At 43.4% G+C, this 22,903-nt stretch overlaps 1 protein-coding gene across 20 annotated transcripts in view; it reads left to right on the forward strand.

Annotated features, from left to right (window-relative positions):
* The window catches only part of SVIL (supervillin), a 483,923-nt gene extending 467,115 nt beyond the window's left edge, over window positions 1-16,808 (forward strand). For all 20 annotated transcript variants that reach the window (XM_033931470.1, XM_033931469.1, XM_033931472.1 and 17 more), the window contains 5 exons: window positions 2,237-2,392; window positions 4,843-4,986; window positions 8,018-8,139; window positions 13,733-13,888; window positions 15,972-16,808. In XM_033931470.1, coding sequence (XP_033787361.1) covers window positions 2,237-2,392; window positions 4,843-4,986; window positions 8,018-8,139; window positions 13,733-13,888; window positions 15,972-16,058 — 665 coding nt within the window. In that variant the 3' untranslated portion in view covers window positions 16,059-16,808. The remainder of the gene's footprint in view (window positions 1-2,236; window positions 2,393-4,842; window positions 4,987-8,017; window positions 8,140-13,732; window positions 13,889-15,971) is intronic.
* The last annotated feature ends 6,095 nt before the right edge of the window (window positions 16,809-22,903 follow it).

Raw genomic sequence — 22,903 nt, forward strand, 5'->3', positions numbered from 1 at the left:
TTTATTATTATTTTTTTTATTATTTATTCAGTTTTATAACTTTACAAAAAAGTACATCATGCTTAGGAAAATACAGCAGGAATAAATGTTCAATTGTTCAACATCACATTTTACAAGAAATGAAAAAAATAAAAAGGCAATATAGATATGCTTTCTTAGACCACAAAAAGCTGTTGAGGGGGGCTAAGCAGGTAAACAGGAAGTTAATAAATCATGTTGAAGAAAAAAAAAGTACTATGAAAGGCTATAACATAACATTCTGCATTCTAATTCAAATTATCACCTATAGAGCAGCAGCTATTTTCTTCAGCTCCAGAAAAGATCTTAACTTCTCTGGTTGAAGGAAGACATACTTAACTTGAGCATATTTAACAATACATTTACACAGATATGCGAACAAAAAGGACGCCCCCAAAGCCCTAGTGTCCTGTCGCATAGCTAGGAAAAGTTTCCTCCTTTCCTGGGTAACCTTAGTTACATCCAGGAATGCCCATATCTTTTTTCCATAAAACAGTTCTTTAGAAATACAAAAGTAAAGTTTCATGAAGGAATCAATGTCCTGTTGGAAAATGAAAGAAGCCAAAAGAGTCATTCTTGGAGTCGTATCTGTAATAGATTCCTCTAAGATGGCTGAAATATTATTTAGGTCCAATTGTGGAGTCTGTTCTCCGGCCCCCCCATTGTATCTCGCTTTTTAGGTGAACAAGGCAAATAATGAACTTTATCTAAAGGAGGTATATTATCCGAGGTATACTTTAAGATTTCCACTAAATATTTCTTGAACATATCATAGGCTAATATCCCGGGTACTTTGGGGAAATTCAAAATCCTAACATTCAGCCTTCGATTAAAGTTTTCTTTATTGTCAAGTTTACGATGTAGAGTCGTTAAATCTTTAATTGCCGTATTTTTAAAATCCACAAGGGATTTCACTTCTGCTTTAACTTCCTTGAAGATTTTTTTTGCTTCAGTATTTGAATATTCCAGGGCCTTGGTTAAATCGTCCATCTTACTAGCCAAGAATTTTACCTCTGTAGAAGTCTTCGTTGCCTCAGAGTCCATCTTCTGTAGCAGTCCCCAAATCGCTGCTAGCCTCACCTCACCGGAGGGGATAAGCTCCCCAATGTTAGTTATCATCGGCAGAAGCTCATCTGCTCAAGGCGCTTCCCCCATAGGAACTCGGTGTGCAACTTCAGCAACACTTTCTGTTCCTACTGCCAAAGCAGCAGAGTCGGCCGGGCAGGTAGGAGGTTCAGTGAAGGGAGGTGAAAGTGAGATCTCGTTTCCTTGTGGGCTGGAGCCTTCTCTACTCTCCCCCACCGCCGGAGTAACTTCACCTCGCTGGATGCAGATTCCACGTAACAACTGCTCAATCGTCTGCTGACAAGCTGGGGGCATCGGCGTCGAAGAAGCTGGTGCCTTAATGCTCCCTTTCCTCTTATGGGGCATTTTTTTTTTTTTTTTGCGACTAGAACTCCCGAAGCAGAGAGAGCCTGATCTCAATGTCTGGTCGATGTCGCCATCTTGGTCCCTCCAGCAAAACATTTTACATTATTTGACTCCTTCATACTTCTGCCAGCTGGGTTTTTTTTCCAGTCTGCCTAAACCAGAAAATTGACCTTATGTGTGATCTAGATGACTTAAGGGAATTCTTACGGCATTACAAGACCTTTCACCTCTGGATCATTAGTTCAAATCAAGCTTAAGGGCTTAAAAGGTGGCCTATGTGAAATGGGGTGGGATAAGGAGAGAATGTACACAAAGATACCTTTTTATTGGATTTACCTATTTACTAATATTTTTTTGATGAGCTTTCAAAGGCAAAACCTTCCATCATAGGAAAAGCAGTGACCTTATAACTCCTTTCAGATTCCTACCAGACTATGAATAATCCTGCAGACCTTGGTACAAATTGGTGAAAAAGACAAGGGGGAAGAGCATGAGAGAGAGACTCCTGAAGAAAATTACACCATTATGTGCTGAGGCACAAAGAGAGGAAGATGGTTGTCCATAATTTCTTTTTTTTTTTGTGGTGATTGTTTTGATTATCAGACTTCATATTTCAAAATTTGTGAAATAAACCTTTATTACATATTTTTCAAAACCTTATAATTAAGAAAAAAAACCCTGTCATCGTTCTGCAGCTGTTGTAAATATTTCTTAATGAAATGTTAACTAGGAAGTGCAAGAGTAAAAACCTGGCTTATTAATTTACTTTGTTTATATATTGCTTTAGATCCTGGAAAATTCAACTTCACTCCTCGCCTCTTCATACTCAGTAGCTCATCTGGGGACTTCACAGCCACAGAATATATGTACCCATCAAGGGATCCTACTGTAGTCAACTCTATGCCATTCCTGCAGGAAGATCTTTACACCGCACCCCAACCAGGTATGTGTTTTCATTCTTAATGTGAACAGATACGTTTTTAACACAAGATTTGAGAAATGTAATATGATCAGAATACTGCTGCTTAAAGTTAGAGTGAACCTAGACGCTGTTGTCTGGAATCCAGGAAGAGCCATTTGTGTATGACAAGATCATCAATGATTAGGGAGCAGATGTATTCCGAATTTCTGAGCATGAATAAGTTTGGCCTTCAATTTCTTCTTTTGATCTCTCTCTAGTCAGAGGTTGGTGAAGGCCACCTAAGTTATCACTCATAAACTATCAGCGTTAATTTGAATTGCACTGGTAAGGGAAGATTAAGTCTCTCAAAGTCAAATGGATCACGCCTGTGAAGGTGACTTTGAGGATGCTGTGGGGAGTTGAAGTTCCCTCTAGAGCAGTGTCTTGCAAACTTTCTGGCTGGCAGCACACTAAATCCAGCCGGAAGGCACATGGAAGTGCATGGACGTCGATGTAATTATGTCACGCGCGTGCGCGGAGGCCTATCTGACCGTGGCCCGCTGAAGGAGGGATCCGGGAGGTGCGGGGAGAGGAGGAGAGACGCTGGCCAGGAGGAGAGTCATCTGCACTGGCTGACTTCCTACAGGACATGCCTGTCGCCATGAGAGGCATGTCCTGTAGGCAGTCAGCTAGCATGGACGACTCTCCTCCTTGCCAGTGTGTCACAGCACATCAGAAATCTCAGGAGGCACACAGTTTATGATACACTGCTCTAGAGAATGTCACAGGGACAAATTTGTCCCCTTCCCCACAGGATCTATCTCTGTCCCCTTCCGGTCCCTATGAGTTCTGTCCCTGTTCCTGTCCCATTCCTGCAAGCTCTGTCCTTTATCTGCATATCATACATAAAATGTTAAAACACAATACAAGCCGGCCTCTCCCTTATGCATCTGCTCCCTCTGTGTCCCCTCCCTAATAGCCTTATCTTCCTGTTCTTTCACTCCACTTCCCAACCCCAGCAATTTCCTGTCCCTTTTCTCTTCCCTCCTGTTCATCTTCCCCCATGGATCAGCATTTCTCTCACTTTTCACTCTCCCATTGTCCAGCCTCTCTCCTTCAATCTCGTCTACCCTTAGATCCAAAATTTCCTCCTTTCTCCCCTCCCCCTCCTGTGCATCTCTCCCATTGTTCTCCATCTCTGTCCCTCTCTTTCATACCCTGGGTCCAGCATTTCTCCAACTATTCACTCCACTGCCATATCCAACACCTCTCCCTCTTCCCTCCTCCCCCTCTCCCATTGTATACCATCTCCCTCTTCCACTCTTCCTTGCACTTTAGGTTCAGTATTTCCCTCTCCCCTCCACTGCCATGTTCAACATTTCTCCCTCCTTGTAGCATCTCTTCCTCACTCCACATGTCCTACATGTCCTACAATTCTACTTCCCATTGTCCAGCCTTCCCATAGCATTCCTTTCCCCACCTCAGTCTACCTTAACGAGGTTCTCCAAAGGCTGAGGCCCACTCAGCAATGGTGTACACCTGACAGCTAGCAAGAGAGAGAGAAACTCTGTGGCCCTGAATCTCCCTCTCTCCCTCCCTTCAGAAGCTTCTTCCTTCAAAGGGACAGTAACAATAATGTCTCCTTGCGACTTGTGGCTGAACACAAAGTCTTCCTTCTTCCTTGTTCCTCCAAGGCAGAAACATGAAGTTGTGACAGAGGGAAGACTTCCGTGTCGGCTGCAGGCAGCGAGTAGGACTCTCTGCCACTTTGTAGAAAGAAATTTCTGAAAGGAAGTTAAAGAGGGTGGGCCCAGGCCCATGTGACTATACTTCTGCTGGTCTCATCATGTTCCCTAGTCATTTAGCTCACTGTTTTCCTGATGCCATAGTCTAGGAAAGATTGCAATGGATCCAGGAGGGACTGAGAGCTTCCTAGAAGGTTTTGGAGCCTTGGCCAGTCTGCAGAAATTGTGGCGCTCAGTTACAGAACTGGCCCCATGAAAACCCCAACCTTTGCTAATAAACCAAGATAATGGAATAGAACTGTCGGCTCTCCAGCTATCCTCTGATACAGCATGATATATGTGCCTAATTTATATGGACTATCAGTCTACTCCTTAATGGCACATGTGCACATATATGCTGTTATGGAATACTATCATAAACACCAACATTTACACCAGGTTTAAATGCAACAGTTGTGTATAAGTCGTAGTATTCTATAAGTTAAGAGTGTAAATGTTGGTCCTGCCTCTCTGCCTTAGCCATACCCTTCCTTTGGGAATGCACCCCTTCTTACAATTACGAGCTAAGCACATCATTATAGTAGTGGGTTGCACAACTTAAATTTAGGCGACCTGTTATAGAATGAGGATGATTGTGACTAAATTGTTTATCCTCTGATGAACAGACAAAGCTGTAGTGTAATCAAACCAATTAGTATAGATAAAAATATGTACTGTATATGTAATTATTTTTTTTCTTACTTGTAGCACTATTCCTTGTTGATAATCATCATGAAGTGTACCTTTGGCAAGGCTGGTGGCCTGCAGAAAATATTATTACTGGATCTGCGCGTATTCGATGGGATACAGACAGGAAATGTGCCATGGAGACAGTACTTCAGTATTGTAAAGGTGATACCTTTGGATATGCCATTTGTACTGATATCTGTATCCTTACTATCTAGAGCAGGGGTGTCAAAGTCCCTCCTCGAGGGCCGTAATCCAGTCAGGTTTTCAGGATTTCCCCAATGAATATGCATTGAAAGCAGTGAATGCACATAGATCTCATGCATATTCATTGGGGAAATCCTGAAAACCCGACTGGATTCCGGCCCTCGAGGACCGACTTTGACACCTGTGATCTAGAGCTTAATCATTTTCTTAAAGTTTGTTTATGGTCATAAAGAGAGGTAAAAATAAACACAGTGGTCAACAAGATGGGAAAAAAAATAATTATGACACCTGTATGGCGCATATAATTTTATTGAGGGAATGCAGTACTGACGTTTCAGCAGATGCTTGCATTAGGGGTATAGTTCTTTAAAAAAACTAAACAAAATAACTTATTCTTACAATCCAAGAATAAACTGATAAAATGGAAAGCCATACTGATGGAAAATATATAAAAGACAGCTCCCAAATGTAAAAGATGTTTCACTAAAATGTAAATTATGTGATAAAATTGTAAATGTATGCCTCATTCCTCTGATCCACCATCCACCGCACCCTATTTTCTTACCCTCCATCTTTCCGTATGAAACTATCACTGGAATGTTTATATATTTCACTTATATATTCTGATACTTGAGGACCTTATGAGACTGGGAGCCTGGGCATCCAAAAGGCAGATGCCATTTAATGTGAGGAAGTGCAAAGTGAGACATGTAGGAAAGAGGAACCCATATAGTACATAGTAACATATAGTAGATGACGGCAGATAAAGACCCGAATAGTCCATCCAGTCTGCCCAACCTGATTCAATTTAATTTTTTTTCTTCTTCTTCTTAGCTATTTCTGGGCAAGGATCCAAAACTCTGCCCAGTACTTTGCTTAGGTTCCAACCACTGAAGTCTCCGTCAAAGCTCACTCCAGCCCATCCTCCACCAAACTGCTATATACAGACACAGACCGTGCCCAGTAGTGGCCTTAGTTAAGAACATAAGAATTGCCGCTGCTGGGTCAGACCACTGGTCCTTCATTCCCAGAAGTCCGCTCATGTGGCAGCCCTCTGGTCAAAGACCAGTGCCCTAACTGAGACTAGCCCTATCAGCGTACGTCCTTGTTCAGCAGGAACTTGTCTAACTTTGTCTTGAATCTCTGGAGGGTGTTTTCCCCTATGACAGACTCTGGAAGAGCGTTCCAGTTTTCCACCACTATTATTTTCTGATTCTAGATCCTCTGTGTTCATCCCACACTTTTTTTTTTTTTTAACTCCGTCACCGTTTTCCTCTCCACCACCTCTCTCTGGAACGCATTCCAGTCATCCACCACCCTCTCCGTAAAGAAGAATTTCCTTACATTGCTCTTGAGTCTTCCACCCCTCAGGCACATTCAGTGATAGCTCAAGGAAAGTTTCTTTTAGATACACCAGGTATTTCCCCAGAGATAACACAGGTGAAGTGGTTTGCCCAGTGGGATTTGAACCCTGGCTTCCCTGGTTCTCAGCTGCCTCTTTTAACCACTAATTTATTTATTTTATTATTTATATAACACTTATCGCCTAAGTGGTTTACACTCATGTACTGTATCATATTTCTCTATCTGTCCCGGTGGGCTCAAACTCTTATCTAATGTACCTGGGGCAATGAGGGGATTACGTGACTTGCCCAGGGTCACAAGGAGCAGCGAGGGATTTGAACTTACAACCTCAGGGTGCTGAAGTTGTAGCTCTAACCCTACGCCACACACTCCAGTGTTGTACGTGCAACCTTCATCACTTGCTTTAGAAATGATGTGGCGTGCCTCTAGTGAGGCCACATTAATCTACATATGTCAAATGGTAATAGAAATGTCAATCCTTTGGCAATTGGAGTATATATTATTGAAGCAGCAGTACTAATAAAACCTAATTTTAGCTATAATGACCATACTTTAATAGAATGTCTTCTTCTATTGCAATCTTTTCTTTTCTGAAATTTTTTAATATTAAATCTTTGTTGCCAGACTCTAGACCATTCCTACAGCTTCACAAAATCCCTCATATTTTCCACTCCTTCCAAGGTAGGGTTGTCAGATTTTTCCAAATGGAAAATCTGGACCCCCCCCTAGATCCGCCCTCCAGTCCCGTGCTGCCCCCCCTTCCTGTTGCCTGCTTTTGTCGGGCAGGGAGGAAGTCCACGCATGTGCAGCTGCCATGTGATGACGGATGCTTGATCACCCTATTCCAGTAAGACACTGGCATAGATAATAAGATAAGATTCAACATAAAACAGAGACCCCCTCCCCCCCAGCTACCTTAAGGGTGTGCTACCGCTTGATGGGCCTGAGCCCATGGTTGGTGGGCTACGGCTTTCTCAGGACTAGAGAGTTTTATCCTCCTGTTATTTGTTTTATATTTATGTCCATATTATTTTATACTTTTTATTTGTTGCAATTTGCTAGGTTTACTGTTTCCCCTGTGTTTTTCTGGTTGACTTTGTTGTGTCTTTGTGCCATCTTCTATCATTTTTAGCTGACCCTGAACAATTTTTTGTTGTCAGTGATGAAAGGTAGTCTGTCAAACTAATAAACCTTTTTATGGGCAGAAAGCACTTTCTATGCAAACTTTGCTGACACATACATGTATTTTAAGTGCTCATATAAGCAGAGAGGGATCCTACATGTGTTTCCAGAGGCAGAGTTTGGAATATACATGTATATTTTGCATGTGGACATAAACATATGCATTTGTTTGCTTCCCAATAGGTGTAAATATGTCTGCCTGTGTTTTCTGGTTGCACTTGTGTGGTGGTTTTAGAAGGGGGGGATGGGAAACTATGTATACTTTTCCCTTTCAAGCATTGCCAGTTTGTAGATACTTACCAGCCATATCCACTTAAGTAGTTAGTTCCAAAATTAAAAACTAAAATCCTAAATGGTGATAACGTTAATCATTAATCAGAAAAAAACTTAGAAAACTGCCAAGGTTTGCTGTATGTTTTCTTTATGCATCTTCATTTTTCAGGGAAAAATATAAAGAAATCTCCAAAATCCTACCTAATATATGCTGGTCTGGAACCACTGACGTTTACAAATATGTTCCCGAGCTGGGAACACAGGGAAGACGTCGCTCAGATAACAGAACAGGTATGGCTAGTGGATGCCTGGGAGAGTCTGTCTGCAGAGATAAGAAAAAGTGGAGAGAGAGTGCAAGCAAGCCTAGGACACAGTCTAAAGGCCTTTGTCAGGGGAAGAGATGGAGTCTCATATGAGAATAGGATTACCATATTTTACAAAGGAAAACCCTGGACACATAGCCCCGCCCATTTCTGCCTCCAGCCCCGCCCCCACATACCTTCTCTCTTCTGCAATGAGCTTAGGTCGCGTCTGGAGGGCCCTGGAGCACGTACAGATGTGTGTGATGTCATCCGCGCATGCTCAGAGGCCCTCCTTATGTGGCCGAAGTTTGTCGAGGCTTTCCAAAACCCGAACAAATGCCATGTTTTGAAAAGCCCATCTGGGAGCCCAAATAGTCCTCTAAAAAGAGGACCTGCTCAGGTTGTCTGGTAACCCTATGTGAGAGCAACTGTGCTGGCTGAGTAGGCCAACATATTCTCTCTACCAAGCTCTGACAAACTACTGTGTAGCGAACCTCCCTTGAAAATGTTTTTGCTTTTTAAAGGGTGGAGGCATGAGGGCTGTGGTTATCCATGAATGCCAAACATCAGATTCACCCCCAGGATGAAACTTGTTGCTAGCTAAATCCATGGAGTTTGTGGATCGAAAGTATGGATATTTAAACAGTGGGAACATAGGGCATTAATACACAGTTTCAGTAATTGGCAACAGTTTGGAATACAGTGGTGCCTCACACAACGAACTTAATTGGTTCCAGGAGCAAGTTTGTTATGCGAAAAGTTCGTTATGTGAAACGCGTTTTCCCATAACAATACATGTAAAAAAAAATAATTCGTTCTGTAGCATAAAATATGCTAAGATGACATAAAAAAAGATAAATTTATCTTGTTAGAGCTGGTGTTAGACACAACTGGGGACTGCAAAGTCCAGGCAGAGGCTTACGGCTCTCTTTGACCAGGGGGGACAGTTGCCCTAGTTGCACTCCCCTAACCCTATTCCTGCTATGTGTGACTGCGGTATTCTGTTAGCATGATATTTCTGTGTAGCATTCTATATGTGAAGGGGAGGGGAGACAGGGGTTTTGTTGATCCTTGCTGTGTATTATAATCACCCCCCACATACTCCCCAGTACCTTTTTAATCATCCCCCCTCGGTACCTTTTTTAATTCCTCCCATCTTTCCCAGCCAGTGGCGTACAGGCCAGAAGCGCAGAGATCAGGAGCAATTCCTCTGCACGCCTGTGTGGGCCCATGCCGATCTCCGAATGGCTGCAGTTAGTTCTTGTGAGTCCCGCGAGAGCTGACTGTAGCCATTCAGAGATCAGCGCAGTAGCACAGAAGGCTTGCTCTTGATCTCTGCGCTTCTGGCTGGGAAATTTGCTAGACCACCAGTTACGAGTGAGCGGGTGAGATTAAAGTTGCAGCAGTGGTGGCTTTTTTTAAAAAATATGTGGCGGCGGGGGGAGGTTTAAAAATATGCGGTGGCGGCAGAGGCTTAAAAATATGCAGCAGCGGCGGCAGGGGGGTTTAAAATATGTAGCGCCACTGCACAGGGAGCCAGGCGGAGAGAGGGCAGTTAAGGATGCAGCTCGGGCGACTTCGTTGTGTGAAACGAAGTTCGTTGTGGGAAGCAAGACCTGAAGTTCGTTGTGCGCAGCGTTCGCTGTGCGAGGCGTCCGTTATGCGAGGCACCACTGTATTGATGTTTTAAACATACAGTACCAACACCCCAAAAATACAGAAATGATCGGATTTTAACAGGTAATTGCAGCGAGCGCCTGTGAGTGAGTCAGATAGGACGTTAGCCGCTCATAAATACCTAGCTCAGTGGTGATCTGTGCTTAATTATATCTAGTAAATGTAGAAAAACATTACAACGAACAACATGATCTTTGAACACAATGCTGATATAATTTTGGTATATTTTTGTTAATTAAAAAAACATCATTTTTGTCCTGGGGTACAACAAATTGAAGTTGTATTGTTCACAGTAATTTATATAGAGTATTTGGTACAGGAATAAACCAAGGCCTCAGCTCCTGGCATAACAAGCTCTCATTATGAAAACCTGCTGGAAATCAGACGGTTGGTTATAATAAGTTTAGATAATTGCTGAGCACTTCCATCTAGTATCTTGTAGTTGGAGTATCAACAGATTGTGAATTCATTCCAACCTGAAAGAGTGAGCAGATTTTGTTCCTTGAGCAAGTTTTGTTCCTGATGCTATGCATTGTACTGTCACTGGGTATCTTTTAAAACAATTAACCATCGTTGTATTTTCTTGTAAATGTACTGAAACCTGATTTCAGAAATGCACGTTAGTGTGCCTGAAAAATGTTAGTGCACGCTTAATTAATTTAATTCACACTGATTTACAAATTAAGCATGTTGTCAACTAGGCACATAGCAAACTTCTCTGAAAGCTGCAAAATGAGGCAAAGAAAAAAAGAAAACCACCAAATGGGGAAAACATTGGGGGAAAAATAGAAAATGAACTATACACATGTCTAGTGAATTTTGCCTCCTTTAACACACCAGTGTGTTTGTTTAAAATAATGACTTGCAGAATTCATAAAACTCCCAACTTTTTAAAGTGATTAGATTGTAAACAAATGTTAGTGTTTATTTGTGCAATTTTATGAATTCAAGCTGCAGTCTTAGGCCTCTGTTTGCAAGTACCGTATTTTCACGCAAATAACGCGCACCCGTATAAAACGCGCACACGGGTATAGCGCGCAGAAATCACGATGATATGTACAAAAACTTTGGTATACCGCGCTCACGGGTATACCGCGCATGCTGCCCGACGCTCCTTTCGCCCGCCCTGACTTTCCGACTCTCCGTTCACCCCCCCTGACTTCCGTGCACTGTCCCCCCTTGAAGGTCTGTCCCCATCCTGAAAGCCTGATGCCCCCCCCCCGACGTCCGATACATCCCTCCCCCCGAAGGACCGCCGACTCCCCAACAATATCGGGCCAGGAGGGAGCCCAAATCCTCCTGGCCACGGCGACCCCCTAACCCCACCCCGCACTACATTACGGGCAGGAGGGATCCCAGGCCCTCCTGCCCTCGACGCAAACCCCCCTCCCCCCAACGACCGCCCCCCCCAAGAACCTCCGACCGCTCCCCCAGCCGACCCGCGACCCCCCTGGCGACCCCCACGACCCCCCCACCCCCCTTCCCCGTACCTTTGGTAGTTGGCCGGACAGACGGGAGCCAAACCCGCCTGTCCGGCAGGCAGCCAACGAAGGAATGAGGCCGGATTGGCCCATCCATCCTAAAGCTCCGCCTACTGGTGGGGCCTAAGGCGCGTGGGCCAATCAGAATAGGCCCTGGAGCCTTAGGTCCCACCTGGGGGCGCGGCCTGAGGCACATGGTCGGGTTGGGCCCATGTGCCTCAGGCCGCGCCCCCAGGTGGGACCTAAGGCTCCAGGGCCTATTCTGATTGGCCCACGCGCCTTAGGCCCCACCAGTAGGCGGAGCTTTAGGATGGATGGGCCAATCCGGCCTCATTCCTTCGTTGGCTGCCTGCCGGACAGGCGGGTTTGGCTCCCGTCTGTCCGGCCAACTACCAAAGGTACGGGGAAGGGGGGTGGGGGGGTCGTGGGGGTCGCCAGGGGGATCGCGGGTCGGCTGGGGGGCGGTCGGAGGTTCTTGGGGGGGGGCGGTCGTTGGGGGGGAGGGGGGTTTGCGTCGAGGGCAGGAGGGCCTGGGATCCCTCCTGCCCGTAATGTAGTGCGGGGTGGGGTTAGGGGGTCGCCGTGGCCAGGAGGGTTTGGGCTCCCTTCTGGCCCGATATTGTCGGGAAGTCGGCGGTCCTTCGGGGTGGGGGTGCGAGTGGTCCTGCCGGGGGGGGGGATGTATCGGACGTCGGGGAGTCGGCCGGGCAAGAGGGCTTGGGCTCCCTCTTGCTCCGATCGTGGATGCGGGTGGGAGCGCGTGCGAGCGGTCGTTCGGGGTGGGGGTGCGAGTGGTCCTGCCGGGGGGGGGGATGTATCAGACGTCGGGGAGTCGGCCGGGCAAGAGGGCTTGGGCTCCCTCTTGCTCCGATCGTGGATGCGGGTGCGGGTGGGAGCGCGTGCGAGCGGTCGTTCGGGGTGGGGGTGCGAGTGGTCCTGCCGGGGGGGGGATGTATCGGACGTCGGGGAGTCGGCCGGGCAAGAGGGCTTGGGCTCCCTCTTGCTCCGATCGTGGATGCGGGTGCGGGTGGGAGCGCGTGCGAACGGTCGTTCGGGGTGGGGGTGCGAGCGGTCCTGCTGGGGGGGGTGAATCGGGCGTCGGGCGGGGTGGGAACTATGTTTTAAAACTTTTGTATACCGCGCTCACGCATATAACGCGCGAGGGGTATGCGCGGTAGGTAAAAACGCGTATAACGCGCGCGTTATATGCGTGAAAATACGGTATTCTTTCCTGTTGAAAGAAACTTCAGCTGCTATCAGTAAAAATTACTCATTGAACAAGCCATCTCTTGAAAACGAAATATTAACCCTTAAAAATGACATTTTTCTCAAGACCCGTACTGAGCAAGAATCGTTTTGGAAGCTAGTGCCTAGAGACAAATTTCCCAACTTGAGAAGATGCAGTGAAGCTGTACACTCCAGTTTCGGTTCAACTTATTTGTGTGAATCTGTGTTTTCCCATCTGAAAATGACAGAGTACCCAACGTTCCAGCATGACAGATGAACATCTCCAGGATTCCCTGAGACTGGCCCTCACACAATGTTCACCTAACGTCAAAAAGCTGGTGGATGAAATGCATTCTCAGACGTCTCACTAATGAGCCAGAGCGAAATATTAAAGATTGTGCAAGATCAGCCTGGATCAATACTCGACCTAAATTTAACACAAATTACTCAATAAAAGTTAAAGAAAGTTAAGACAGTTAAAGAAAGTTATTATTCGGTAAAATTTTAAGAAAAAATGCACTTTCCATTTCCTCTCGCAGTTCTTACTGGATCTTCGTCTCTCTGTTTTGTTTTTGCTTAATTTGCTTAACAGCTGATCACATCCAAGTAAATGATAGAAGGTTCATTAAAAATGGAGGGAGGGAATCCTCCAACTTTATTGGTTTAAAATTTAATTTGAAACATAATTTTCATGGTGGTAGATCACCGGAACTTTTGGCCGGAAAAAGTGGATCACTTCCTGTTCGAAGTTGGCCATGCGTGCTATAAATAATGTATGCTGCAAAGTGCACTTAGGCTAAGCTGCCAACTGGCCCCAGGTTCCCAGTCCTGGGTTTGTCCCCTTGCATGCAGGGACTTGTAGTCCTGATTTCCCCATTGCATTCCCTAAGAAAAGAAAAACTACAAATCCCAGCATGCACTGGAACAAACCCAGGACCCAGTTGGCAGCTGTAACTTAGGTATACCCATTTATTCCCACTATTGGCCTGGCATAAATGGCATCTAAATTTAGGCATGTCAATTTGGGTTTGTTAGAATCTTATAATGACATCTTGGTATACAGATCAAATTGGTTTACAGCATGTGACATAACTGGAGGTGCCAAGTTATAGAATCACCCTCTTAGTATTTTAGCTTATTAATAGCATTATGTGAATAACACATCTTGTGGTCTGTTTTGTGTTTGGTTTTTTTTAGGATGCAGAAGTATGTAATCGTATAATCCTTGTGGAAGATGTGTTAGCCAAACTCTGTAAAACTCTGTATCCCCTGCCAGATCTTTTGGCCAGGCCTCTTCCAGAGGGGGTTGATCCACTGAGGCTTGAAATTTACCTCTCCAATGAAGACTTTGAGGTAAATTAGAAGAAAATAGAAAGAATGACTTGCTCACCTTTTACAATTTTACTGCAGCTAAAGGCTCTAAACTAGAGACATTAAGGCCGTGAAACACCCTATAATTTACCAAACCCCAAACTAAGAACATAAAATCATTTTGCACACTGTTAACAGATGCAATATGGTCTTTATCTAGGCCTTTCTTCTAAAGTATACATATTGACCACTGACCATTTTAATAGTCTTCCTCTGGACCGACTCTAGCCTGTTTTATATCTCTTTGAATTTGTGGTCTCCAGTATTGTAAACAATATTCTAAATGAGGTCTCACCAGAGCCTTATACAGGGGCATCATTACCTCCTTTTTCCTACTGGCCATTCCTCTCCCTATGCACCCAAGCTTCCTTCTAGCTTTCTCCATCGCCTTTTCAACCTGTTTGGCCACCTTAAGATCATCACATACTATCACACCCAAATCCCATTCCTCTTTCATGCACAAAAGTTCTTCACCATTCCCTCAGGGTTTTGCATTACCTTGCATTTGTTAGCATTAAATTTTACAGATTTTGGTATCATTCACAAAGAGGCAAACCTTACCAGCAATATCACATACAAAAATATTAAAAAGAACTGATCCAAGAACTGAACCTTGCAGCACACCACTGATAACATCCATTTCCTCAGAGCGATCTCTGTTGACTACTACCCTCTGTTGCCTTCCAGTCAACCAGGGACTGGAGGAGTTGCCGTACAGTGAGAGATTAGAGAAACTGGGCCTCTTCTACCTTGAAAAGAGGAGACTGAGAGGGGACTTGATAGAAACATTCAAAATACTGAAGGGAATAGACTTAGTAGATAAAGACAGGTTGTTCACCCTCTCCAAGGTAGGGAGAACGAGTCTTGCAATATTCCACAATCCTCTTGCAATTCAACAACTTTCAATAACTTTGTGTCATCAGCAAATTTAATTACCTCGCTAGTTATTCACATCTCCAGATCATTGATAAATATGTTAAAAAGCAGCGGTCCCAGCACAGACCCCTGGGGAACCCCACTATTTGCCCTTCTCCATTGAGAATACTGACCATTCAACCCTACTCTGTTTTTAACCAGCTCTTAATCCACACTAGGACATTTCCTTCTATCCCAGTACTATATTTTTCGCAGGAGCCATTTATGAGATATTTGGTCAAATGCCTGTTGAAAATTCAGATACACCAGCTCACCTTTATCCACATGTTTATTCACCCCTTCCAAGAAATATAATAGATCGGTGAGACAAGATTTTCCTTGACTAAATCCATATTAGCTTAGTCTCATTAATCCATGCCTTTGTATATGCTGTGTAATTTTAGGACCTAAATAGTTTAGGACCAGATTCTATAAATAGTGTCCAAATTTGAGCGCCGAAAGTCTTGGGTGTTATTATCATACTTCTCACTTACGGGTCCTTTTACTAAGGCGCGCTAGCCAATTTAGCGCACGCTAAATATTAGTGCGCACTAAACACTAATGCGTCCATTATATTCTATGATTGCATTAGCGTTTAGCGTGCACTAAATCAGCTAGAACACCTTAGTAAAAGAGGGGGTTAATGAACAAATTAACTCTCTAGTTAAAAAAATGTGTTTTCAACCTTCATATGCTAAGAAAAGTCAGGTCCTGTTTCCATCAGCAGCATTTTTCTGTTCTTGTTCAATCTATTATTCTCTCACTAAACTAAACTAAACCTTAAGCTTATATACCGCATCTATCTTCTCACGATTAGGCTATTGCAATTCAATTTATTTAAGTTTAACCAAGAAGACTACAGCTGATTCAGAATGCCGCGGCTAGGTTGATATTTGATAAGGACAAATTTGAATATGTATCTCCGCTGCTGGCCAAACTTCACTGGCTTCCATATGAATCGGAAATCGGAAAGCTTGAAAATCTTTCTATTTTAAAAAAATATATATTTGTAGGCAAGATGTTGAATGTTGTATCTTATTATTACAATGCTCTTTCAAGAGATCGCTTGCCTGTCTTGATTTTGAGATCTGCATATAAATTTACAGTATTTGCAGAATGCTAGTAATGTAATGTTCCTTTTCAACTTCAGAAAGCTCTGGAAATGACGAGAGAAGAGTACAATGCTCTGCCTTCCTGGAAACAAGTGAACATCAAGAAAGCAAAAGGACTGTTCTAGCTAATTAGACGTCATTTAAAGACTGGTGTTACGGGTTAATACCTTTTGTACCGGAAAATTACATTACATTGGGAGGAGATTCAGAACCAAAACTGGCCTAATTCGCGGTTAGTGCCGATACTGCCTGCTCTTCAGCTGCATAGCATCGTGAATGTGCTGGAGAGCCCTATGCACACATTGCTGTTATATTGACTCAGAGGATAATGGAGATATTTCTTCTCCTTGTGCACTTAAACAGTAGTTCAAGCTCCTGCAAGTATGTCCTCTTCCTGCAGACTTGCCTGTCTTCAGTCGGTTCTCTTATAAGTGTTATTTTTGTTTGTGAATTACAGAAGAATATATATTTATATAAAACAAGTATGGAATAAGTATTAACGTTGCAACGTGTATTCACTTTTTAAGATTTTTGTGACAGAGTAAGACTGGAGCAGACGATGAAGGCAGTAGGTTCTAAGCTATGCCATGGATCTATATATGCATCTTGCAGCGTTTCTCTTTGCAATAAGTAATACATTGTTTTCAATGCTCTGGCAGGTGCTAAGTTGAAAACAGCATTGTATTTATGGCATGGGTTTCTTGCAAAACTATGCAAATCGACCTTTATACTTTAATATCCCCAAAACATATGTATAGTGCCTTGTGTTTGTGTACAGTTTCTATACAGAAAAATATTAGTCTGCATTCTAAGGATGGATTAAGAAAATTATTGTACTTTATAACACTAGAATAAAAATATCTTGGTTTCTAATATCTGGTGTAAACATTAAATGCGTCTTTTGTGATAAAGCTCAAGTAAAAGCTTCTCAATAAACTCTTCGTAATTAGTTCAATATCCCTTTGCTGTGACCCATTTTAGTTTGCTCTTTTTCTGGGAAGCGCTGCAGGTTTGACAAATTTGAGCCCAACCAAAGCAAGAGACAGTGTGGTCACTGCTCCGTGACTTCTTAGTAATCTACTGTTGGAGATTCCAATTAGCGAATGACATGGTGACAAAATTCATCACCGTTCCTGTCCCCGCGGATAACCGCGGGAAACCATCTTCATGTCATTCTTTAAGGAGAGAGGGAAGAATCAGAGTATGAATGGCCACAACCACTGACCCACAAGCTTTGCTTTGAAGAATGCTGGTGTAGAAGGACTGAGATTGAAACAGACACTACAGAATGACAGTCTCTGGTATCCAGAGCAGATATTGTGATGTCAAAATGCCTCATTCCACCAGTGCCTAAGAGCCAATCACATCAATGATGTCACAATGGCTTCATTATCCTTGGCTCACATAAGAATCAGAGTATGAATGGCCAAAACCACTGACCCTCAAGCTTTGCTTTGAAGAATGCTGGTGTAGAAGGACTGAGGATGAAATAGACACTAGAAAATGACATGGGATTATTTCCCGCGGTTATCCGCGTGGACGGGGACGGTGATGAATTTTGTCATTGTGTCATTCTCTAATTCCAATGACAATGAGTAGTTATAATTTTCAAGGCTTTGTAGAAATGAGCATCATAATTGCTCTGTATTCCCACTAAAGTATTCATTCATTAACCGCCACCTCCCTTTTATTTTCTTTTCACAAAACTGTAATGCAGTTTTTAGCGCTGGCCATGGTGGTAACAGCTACCGATGCACATAGGAATTCTATGAGCGTTGGAGCTGTTACTGCAGCGGCTAGCACGGTTTTATAAAAGGGGGATGCTTAGAATCGTAAGGGCCTTTTACTAAAATGTGCAAACATTTGCAGTTACCAAGGCATAATGCCAGATTTTACTGCCCCATTTTCAGTTGTGCGTCTTTATATAGTAGTGCATAAGAAGGTGTGCATGAAAATCCAAATTGTTGCCAATTAATTCCAGTAATTGATAGCACTCAATTATTAATAGGAAAATTAGCACATGGCCATTAACAGAAAAGTAATGGAAAATGGGTCCATTTTACTACTGCACTAAAAGTGGCCTTAGTGCGCAGGATAGAAATATGCTGGGTATAGCACTAACCACTTTTTAGTGCTACATAGTTAAAGGACTCCTTTGTGTTTTCAAAATAAGATTCACAGCATTTTTTTTTTTGGGGGGGGAGGGTGCATTCAATGAAAGTCCATCACTCCAAAGACGTGTGTGTACTATGACATCAACATTGCCACTTTTGTAAAGAACTGTTGAAGGTGAGGAAAAGAGAGGTATATCAGTGGTCTCAAACTCGCGGCCCAGGGGCCACATGTGGCCCGCCAGGTACTATTTTGAGGCCCTCAGTATGTTTATTATAATCACAAAAGTAAAATAAAAGTTTCTTGATCATATGTCTCTTTAGCTATAAATTGTAATATTATTATTAAGACTTAGCCAAAAGGAAAGATTTATAAACTATAGAGTTTTACCTCATGCAAAGTTGTCATTTCTTTAATAAGACATTAACTATTTTTTCTGAGGCCCTCCAAATACCTACAAATCCAAAATGTGGCCCTGCAAAGGGTTTGAGACCACTGATGTACAGTATATGGACCTGATTCCCCACCAGAGAGCAAGAAGAATAACTATGAGATGGCCTTTCTTACAAAATGTAAGAAAATGCCTGTGACTCTGGATTCCAGATCCTTTGACTGACCAAGATAAATCACAGATGTAAGTATGTGGCAAAGCCATAGAAGGAAGAAATTAACATTATTAAACATTAGGTGAAGATTTATTGTACTGGGGCATTCTGAAAGTATTCTAAAGGCAAGTCTGGCTTGTTTCATGGAGCACTGGAGCAGAGGTTTCAGCTGAGGAGGCAGATTTTGCAGTATGTGGGAATGCAAAGTCTCTCTGAATGATCACATTAAAAAAAAAAAAAAAAAAGAAACCCCCAAGATGGTAAATGTTTTGTGATGTTTAATTTCTTAATTTTGATATAGAAATTTGCATATGGTTGTAATTATCAGTATGTAAATTTCTGTGTCTTAAGTGTACTTTGTTGAAGAATGAAGTCAGTGGTGATGAGATACTAACCAATGGCAAGACAGTTTTAAGAATGGTCTATTACATCACTGTGTACACTGACTGAAGTGCTAGATAGCCAACAGCTGAGGTGGGTGCAAGAGGACAGAGAGCTCTGTTTATCCTCCTCCTCTTTTACTGTACCTTCAGCAACCTGTGAGATTTCAGTCCCACAGGTTGCTAAATCCTTATAGCAAAAGAAGAACACTGCTTGCAAGCCACCTTGCGCCTGGGCCACTAAAATAGCACTGCTTGCATGAGGCTGGCAGAACAGGCTCCCCTCCCTGACTTTTAACTCCTCCACACCTGATAGTCTCCAGCCCTCTCCAGCTCCAGATTGCCCACCCCCAAAAGGATCAAGCTTGCTCCTCCTAGGGTTACCAGATTTCCTCTTAAAAAAACAAAAACCAGAGGGCACTTGGCCCCGCCCTGTTCTATACTGGCCACGCCCCATTCTGTCCCCCTCACAAAGTTCATGTTTCCTTCCCCGAGCTCTGGGCTGTGTCTAGAGCAGTGATTCCCAACCCTGTCCAGGAGGACCACCAGGCCAATCGGGTTTTCAGGCTAGCCCTAATGAATATGCATGAGAGAGATTTGCATATGATGGAAGTGAGAGGCATGCAAATTTGCTTCATGCATATTCATTAGGGCTAGCCTGAAAACCCAATTGGCCTGGTGTTCCTCCAGGACAGGGTTGGGAACCACTGGTCTAGAGGGCCTCTGCACATGCATAGATATCAATGCGATGACCTCACGCTCATGCACAAAAAGGAGGACATATCTGGGGAAATCCGGACTTCTGGTAACCCTAGGTATGGGCACTGAATGCTCATTGAGTGGGAGGGGACAAAAAGGGAGTGGTAAATGGAGCTCACTCTGAGCATTATACAAACTGTCTGATGTCCACGATTGAGATAGTTCAGTCATTCTTAGGCATCTTGACTGATATTTCACTACTCTTACACAAAGGCCCGGGCCGCCCAGGTCCACCCAGTCTCAGCTCAGACCAACAATCAGATTCCTACCTGCAGTCATTCCAGTCCTGCACAGCTGCACACAGCCACCAATTCACAACTGTTTTGGAGGGGTTTTGAGGTGGGTTTTTTTTTTTTTTTTACTGGGGAGTCCGCGTTGGGATTGGGCTGCACCTGCTCAATCTCATCGCAGTTTTTTTTTCTCCCTTCCGGCACATCTAAGTTCTGCAGGCATTTCCCATGGCAGCTTTGTGGATCCGCAGTAAATTGTCTCCCTGCAGTTGCAGGCAGCTACATTCTGAAGCAGGCAACAGAGCTCAGGTCTCCAGTAGCAGCAGCACTCCATTTCCCCGCCATGGCTCAATGGGCTTTGTAGGAGGGCCAAGCCACAAGAACACACTACAGCGATCATCAGTATCACTAATCTCCAGAGAGCAAAGCAAGCTCCTGAAAGCAGGTAAATAAATATAATTTTATAGACACTGACCTATAACCCACACGACTCATCCAATATTTTTGACCCATTATCGGTTCTGGGCTACCTGACCTAAATCCTAGTGCAGGATTTGAACTCAGATTGTGAGTATAGTAGGTAAGTGACCTAACAATTGCAATAGGAGGCCTCATTATATCCCACTTAGTACACAGTAATTAGCAAACTATATTATTTTACTGTAACACACATTAGCATACTCCTGTGCATGCTATAATAATGAGATGCTAAGAACCTTATTAATGCAACCTGTGTTATTCATGGGCCCATAGGTATTTCTCTTCCCCTTATTTCCTTCCAACAAACATCCTCTGATCAGTGCTCCCCTGAAATACAGATCTCCCAGAACATCATCAAATTTTCCTGCTCTCAGCAAAGATCCCAGCCCTCAAATTCTCCCTTCCCCCAAACAGATCCCCAGATCTTTTGCTATAATCCTTGGTGTATTTGATAGTTTGACCTCTGTTACTAGTACCATGAAACCACCAGTAGGGGGTTGATGACGCCGTTTACAGCCAGGAGATTAGAAGGCAGTAGCAACTGGAGATTGTTCCTGTGCCCCTCTGCTAAACACTAAGGAAAGTGGCAGTAGTTAGGTCCAAGTGGATCTTTAGGAGAATAAAGAGTGTTCTTCTGGAGGGGGGGGAGGGATTGTATTTCTCATGGAGTGGGGACTGTTATTGAGGGAGGAGTTGTCACAGGTTCTAAATCAGCAACCTCAGATGCCACAACACAGTCAGGTTTTTATTTAATTTTCTATACCATTCTCCCAGGGGAGCTCAGAACAGTTTTCATGAATTTATTCAGGTACTCAAGCATTTTTCCCTGTTTGTCCCGGTCGGCTCACACTCTATCTAATGTACCTGGGGCAATGGGGGGATTAGGGACTTGCCCTGGGTCACAAGAAGCAGCATGGGCTTGAACCCACAACTTCAGTGTGCTGAGGCTGTAACTTTAATCACTGTGCCACACTCTCTCCCAATAATATGCATGAGATCTAGTTGCATGCACTGCCTCCACATGTATGCAAACAGAAATCATGCATATTCATTGAGGAAATCCTAAAAACTTGACTGGGTTGCAGTGGCATAGTAAGGGGGGGGCAGGGGGCTGGACTGCCCCGAGCGCCATCTTGGTGAGAGCGCTGGCACTTCTATACCCCACCCCCTCTACCACACTTGCACCCTCCCTTCCCTGCCTCCCTGTACCTCTTTAAAATCTTTGCCAACATGAGCAGCTACTCTAGCTTGCTGTTCGGGCTGGCCTGGCTCCCTCCAAAATCACTTCCGGGTCGCAGGGCCAGGAAGTGACATTGGAGAAAAAGCCAGCATGAACAGCAGGCTGGAGAAGCCACTTGCATTGGCAAAGATTTTAAGAGGTACAGGGGTAAGAAGAAAGGGCGCAAGTGTGGCGTGAAAGGGACGTTGAGGAGGGTGCAGGGGGTTGGCAAAGAAGGAGAAGGAGGACACCACCCCATCCGCCTCCTGTCTGCTATTCAACTGCTGGGTTGTGACCTTCAAGCACTGAGGTTGCTCTCTCCTGCTCTAAATTATATAAACACTCAAACCTACATCTAAATAACTTCAAATACTGTTTAAAGTTATATCATGCCTTTTATACTATATTTAAACCACACGTGGGGAATCGCAGAATGCCACCTGTCCGCTATCATGTCATGCAGTACAGTGTGGCAGCAATCATCACTGGCTCGCCCAATCATGTATTTATTAACCTATATTTTTTTCTAAGTTATATTTTACTGTCTTTGCTTAATATTTCTGCTCTTCATACTATTTCATATACTACTTAATAAATAAATAAATAAATAAATAAATAAATAATTTAATAGTATGTATCAAAATAATTTCTAGGATTTCAATTCATCATAAATTCATCATAAATTATCTATTCCATGTTGGTTCTTTGTCATTTCATTCATTTCGATGGATTTTCTAATTTTTCATTCCCCTAAAGAACAATAACTTAGCTTATTTGTTCAATGTCGCTATTACACTATGCCCCACCAACGCATTTTGTATCTTCATCAGGACGGGGAAAGTGCCTTAACAACTACATTTCAATCATTTGTTTACTCGCGCTATGTCCAACCGGTCACCAAAAGATTTTGATTATTTATAATCGGGTCTAAGAAGGAGGTTTTTATGCTAATGAGGTATCTCCCTAAATTATAATCTGTTTTTCAGATCTAATCTTGGTGACAGATTGGAATCTTCTCCTCCTTTTATATATGACCTTATATATACGTGTTAACTCTTCGGAGCTAAATAATTGAGGGAGTATTTATGGTCGATATTTAATTCCACTCCTTTTTTCTGTTTTGTGGATCTACTCAAATGGGTCTGCGGACCAGTCAGGATATCCTTAATTAATATGCATGAGAGA

This window comes from Geotrypetes seraphini, chromosome 2, assembly GCF_902459505.1.
Source record: "Geotrypetes seraphini chromosome 2, aGeoSer1.1, whole genome shotgun sequence".
NCBI classification, from domain to species: domain Eukaryota; kingdom Metazoa; phylum Chordata; class Amphibia; order Gymnophiona; family Dermophiidae; genus Geotrypetes; species Geotrypetes seraphini.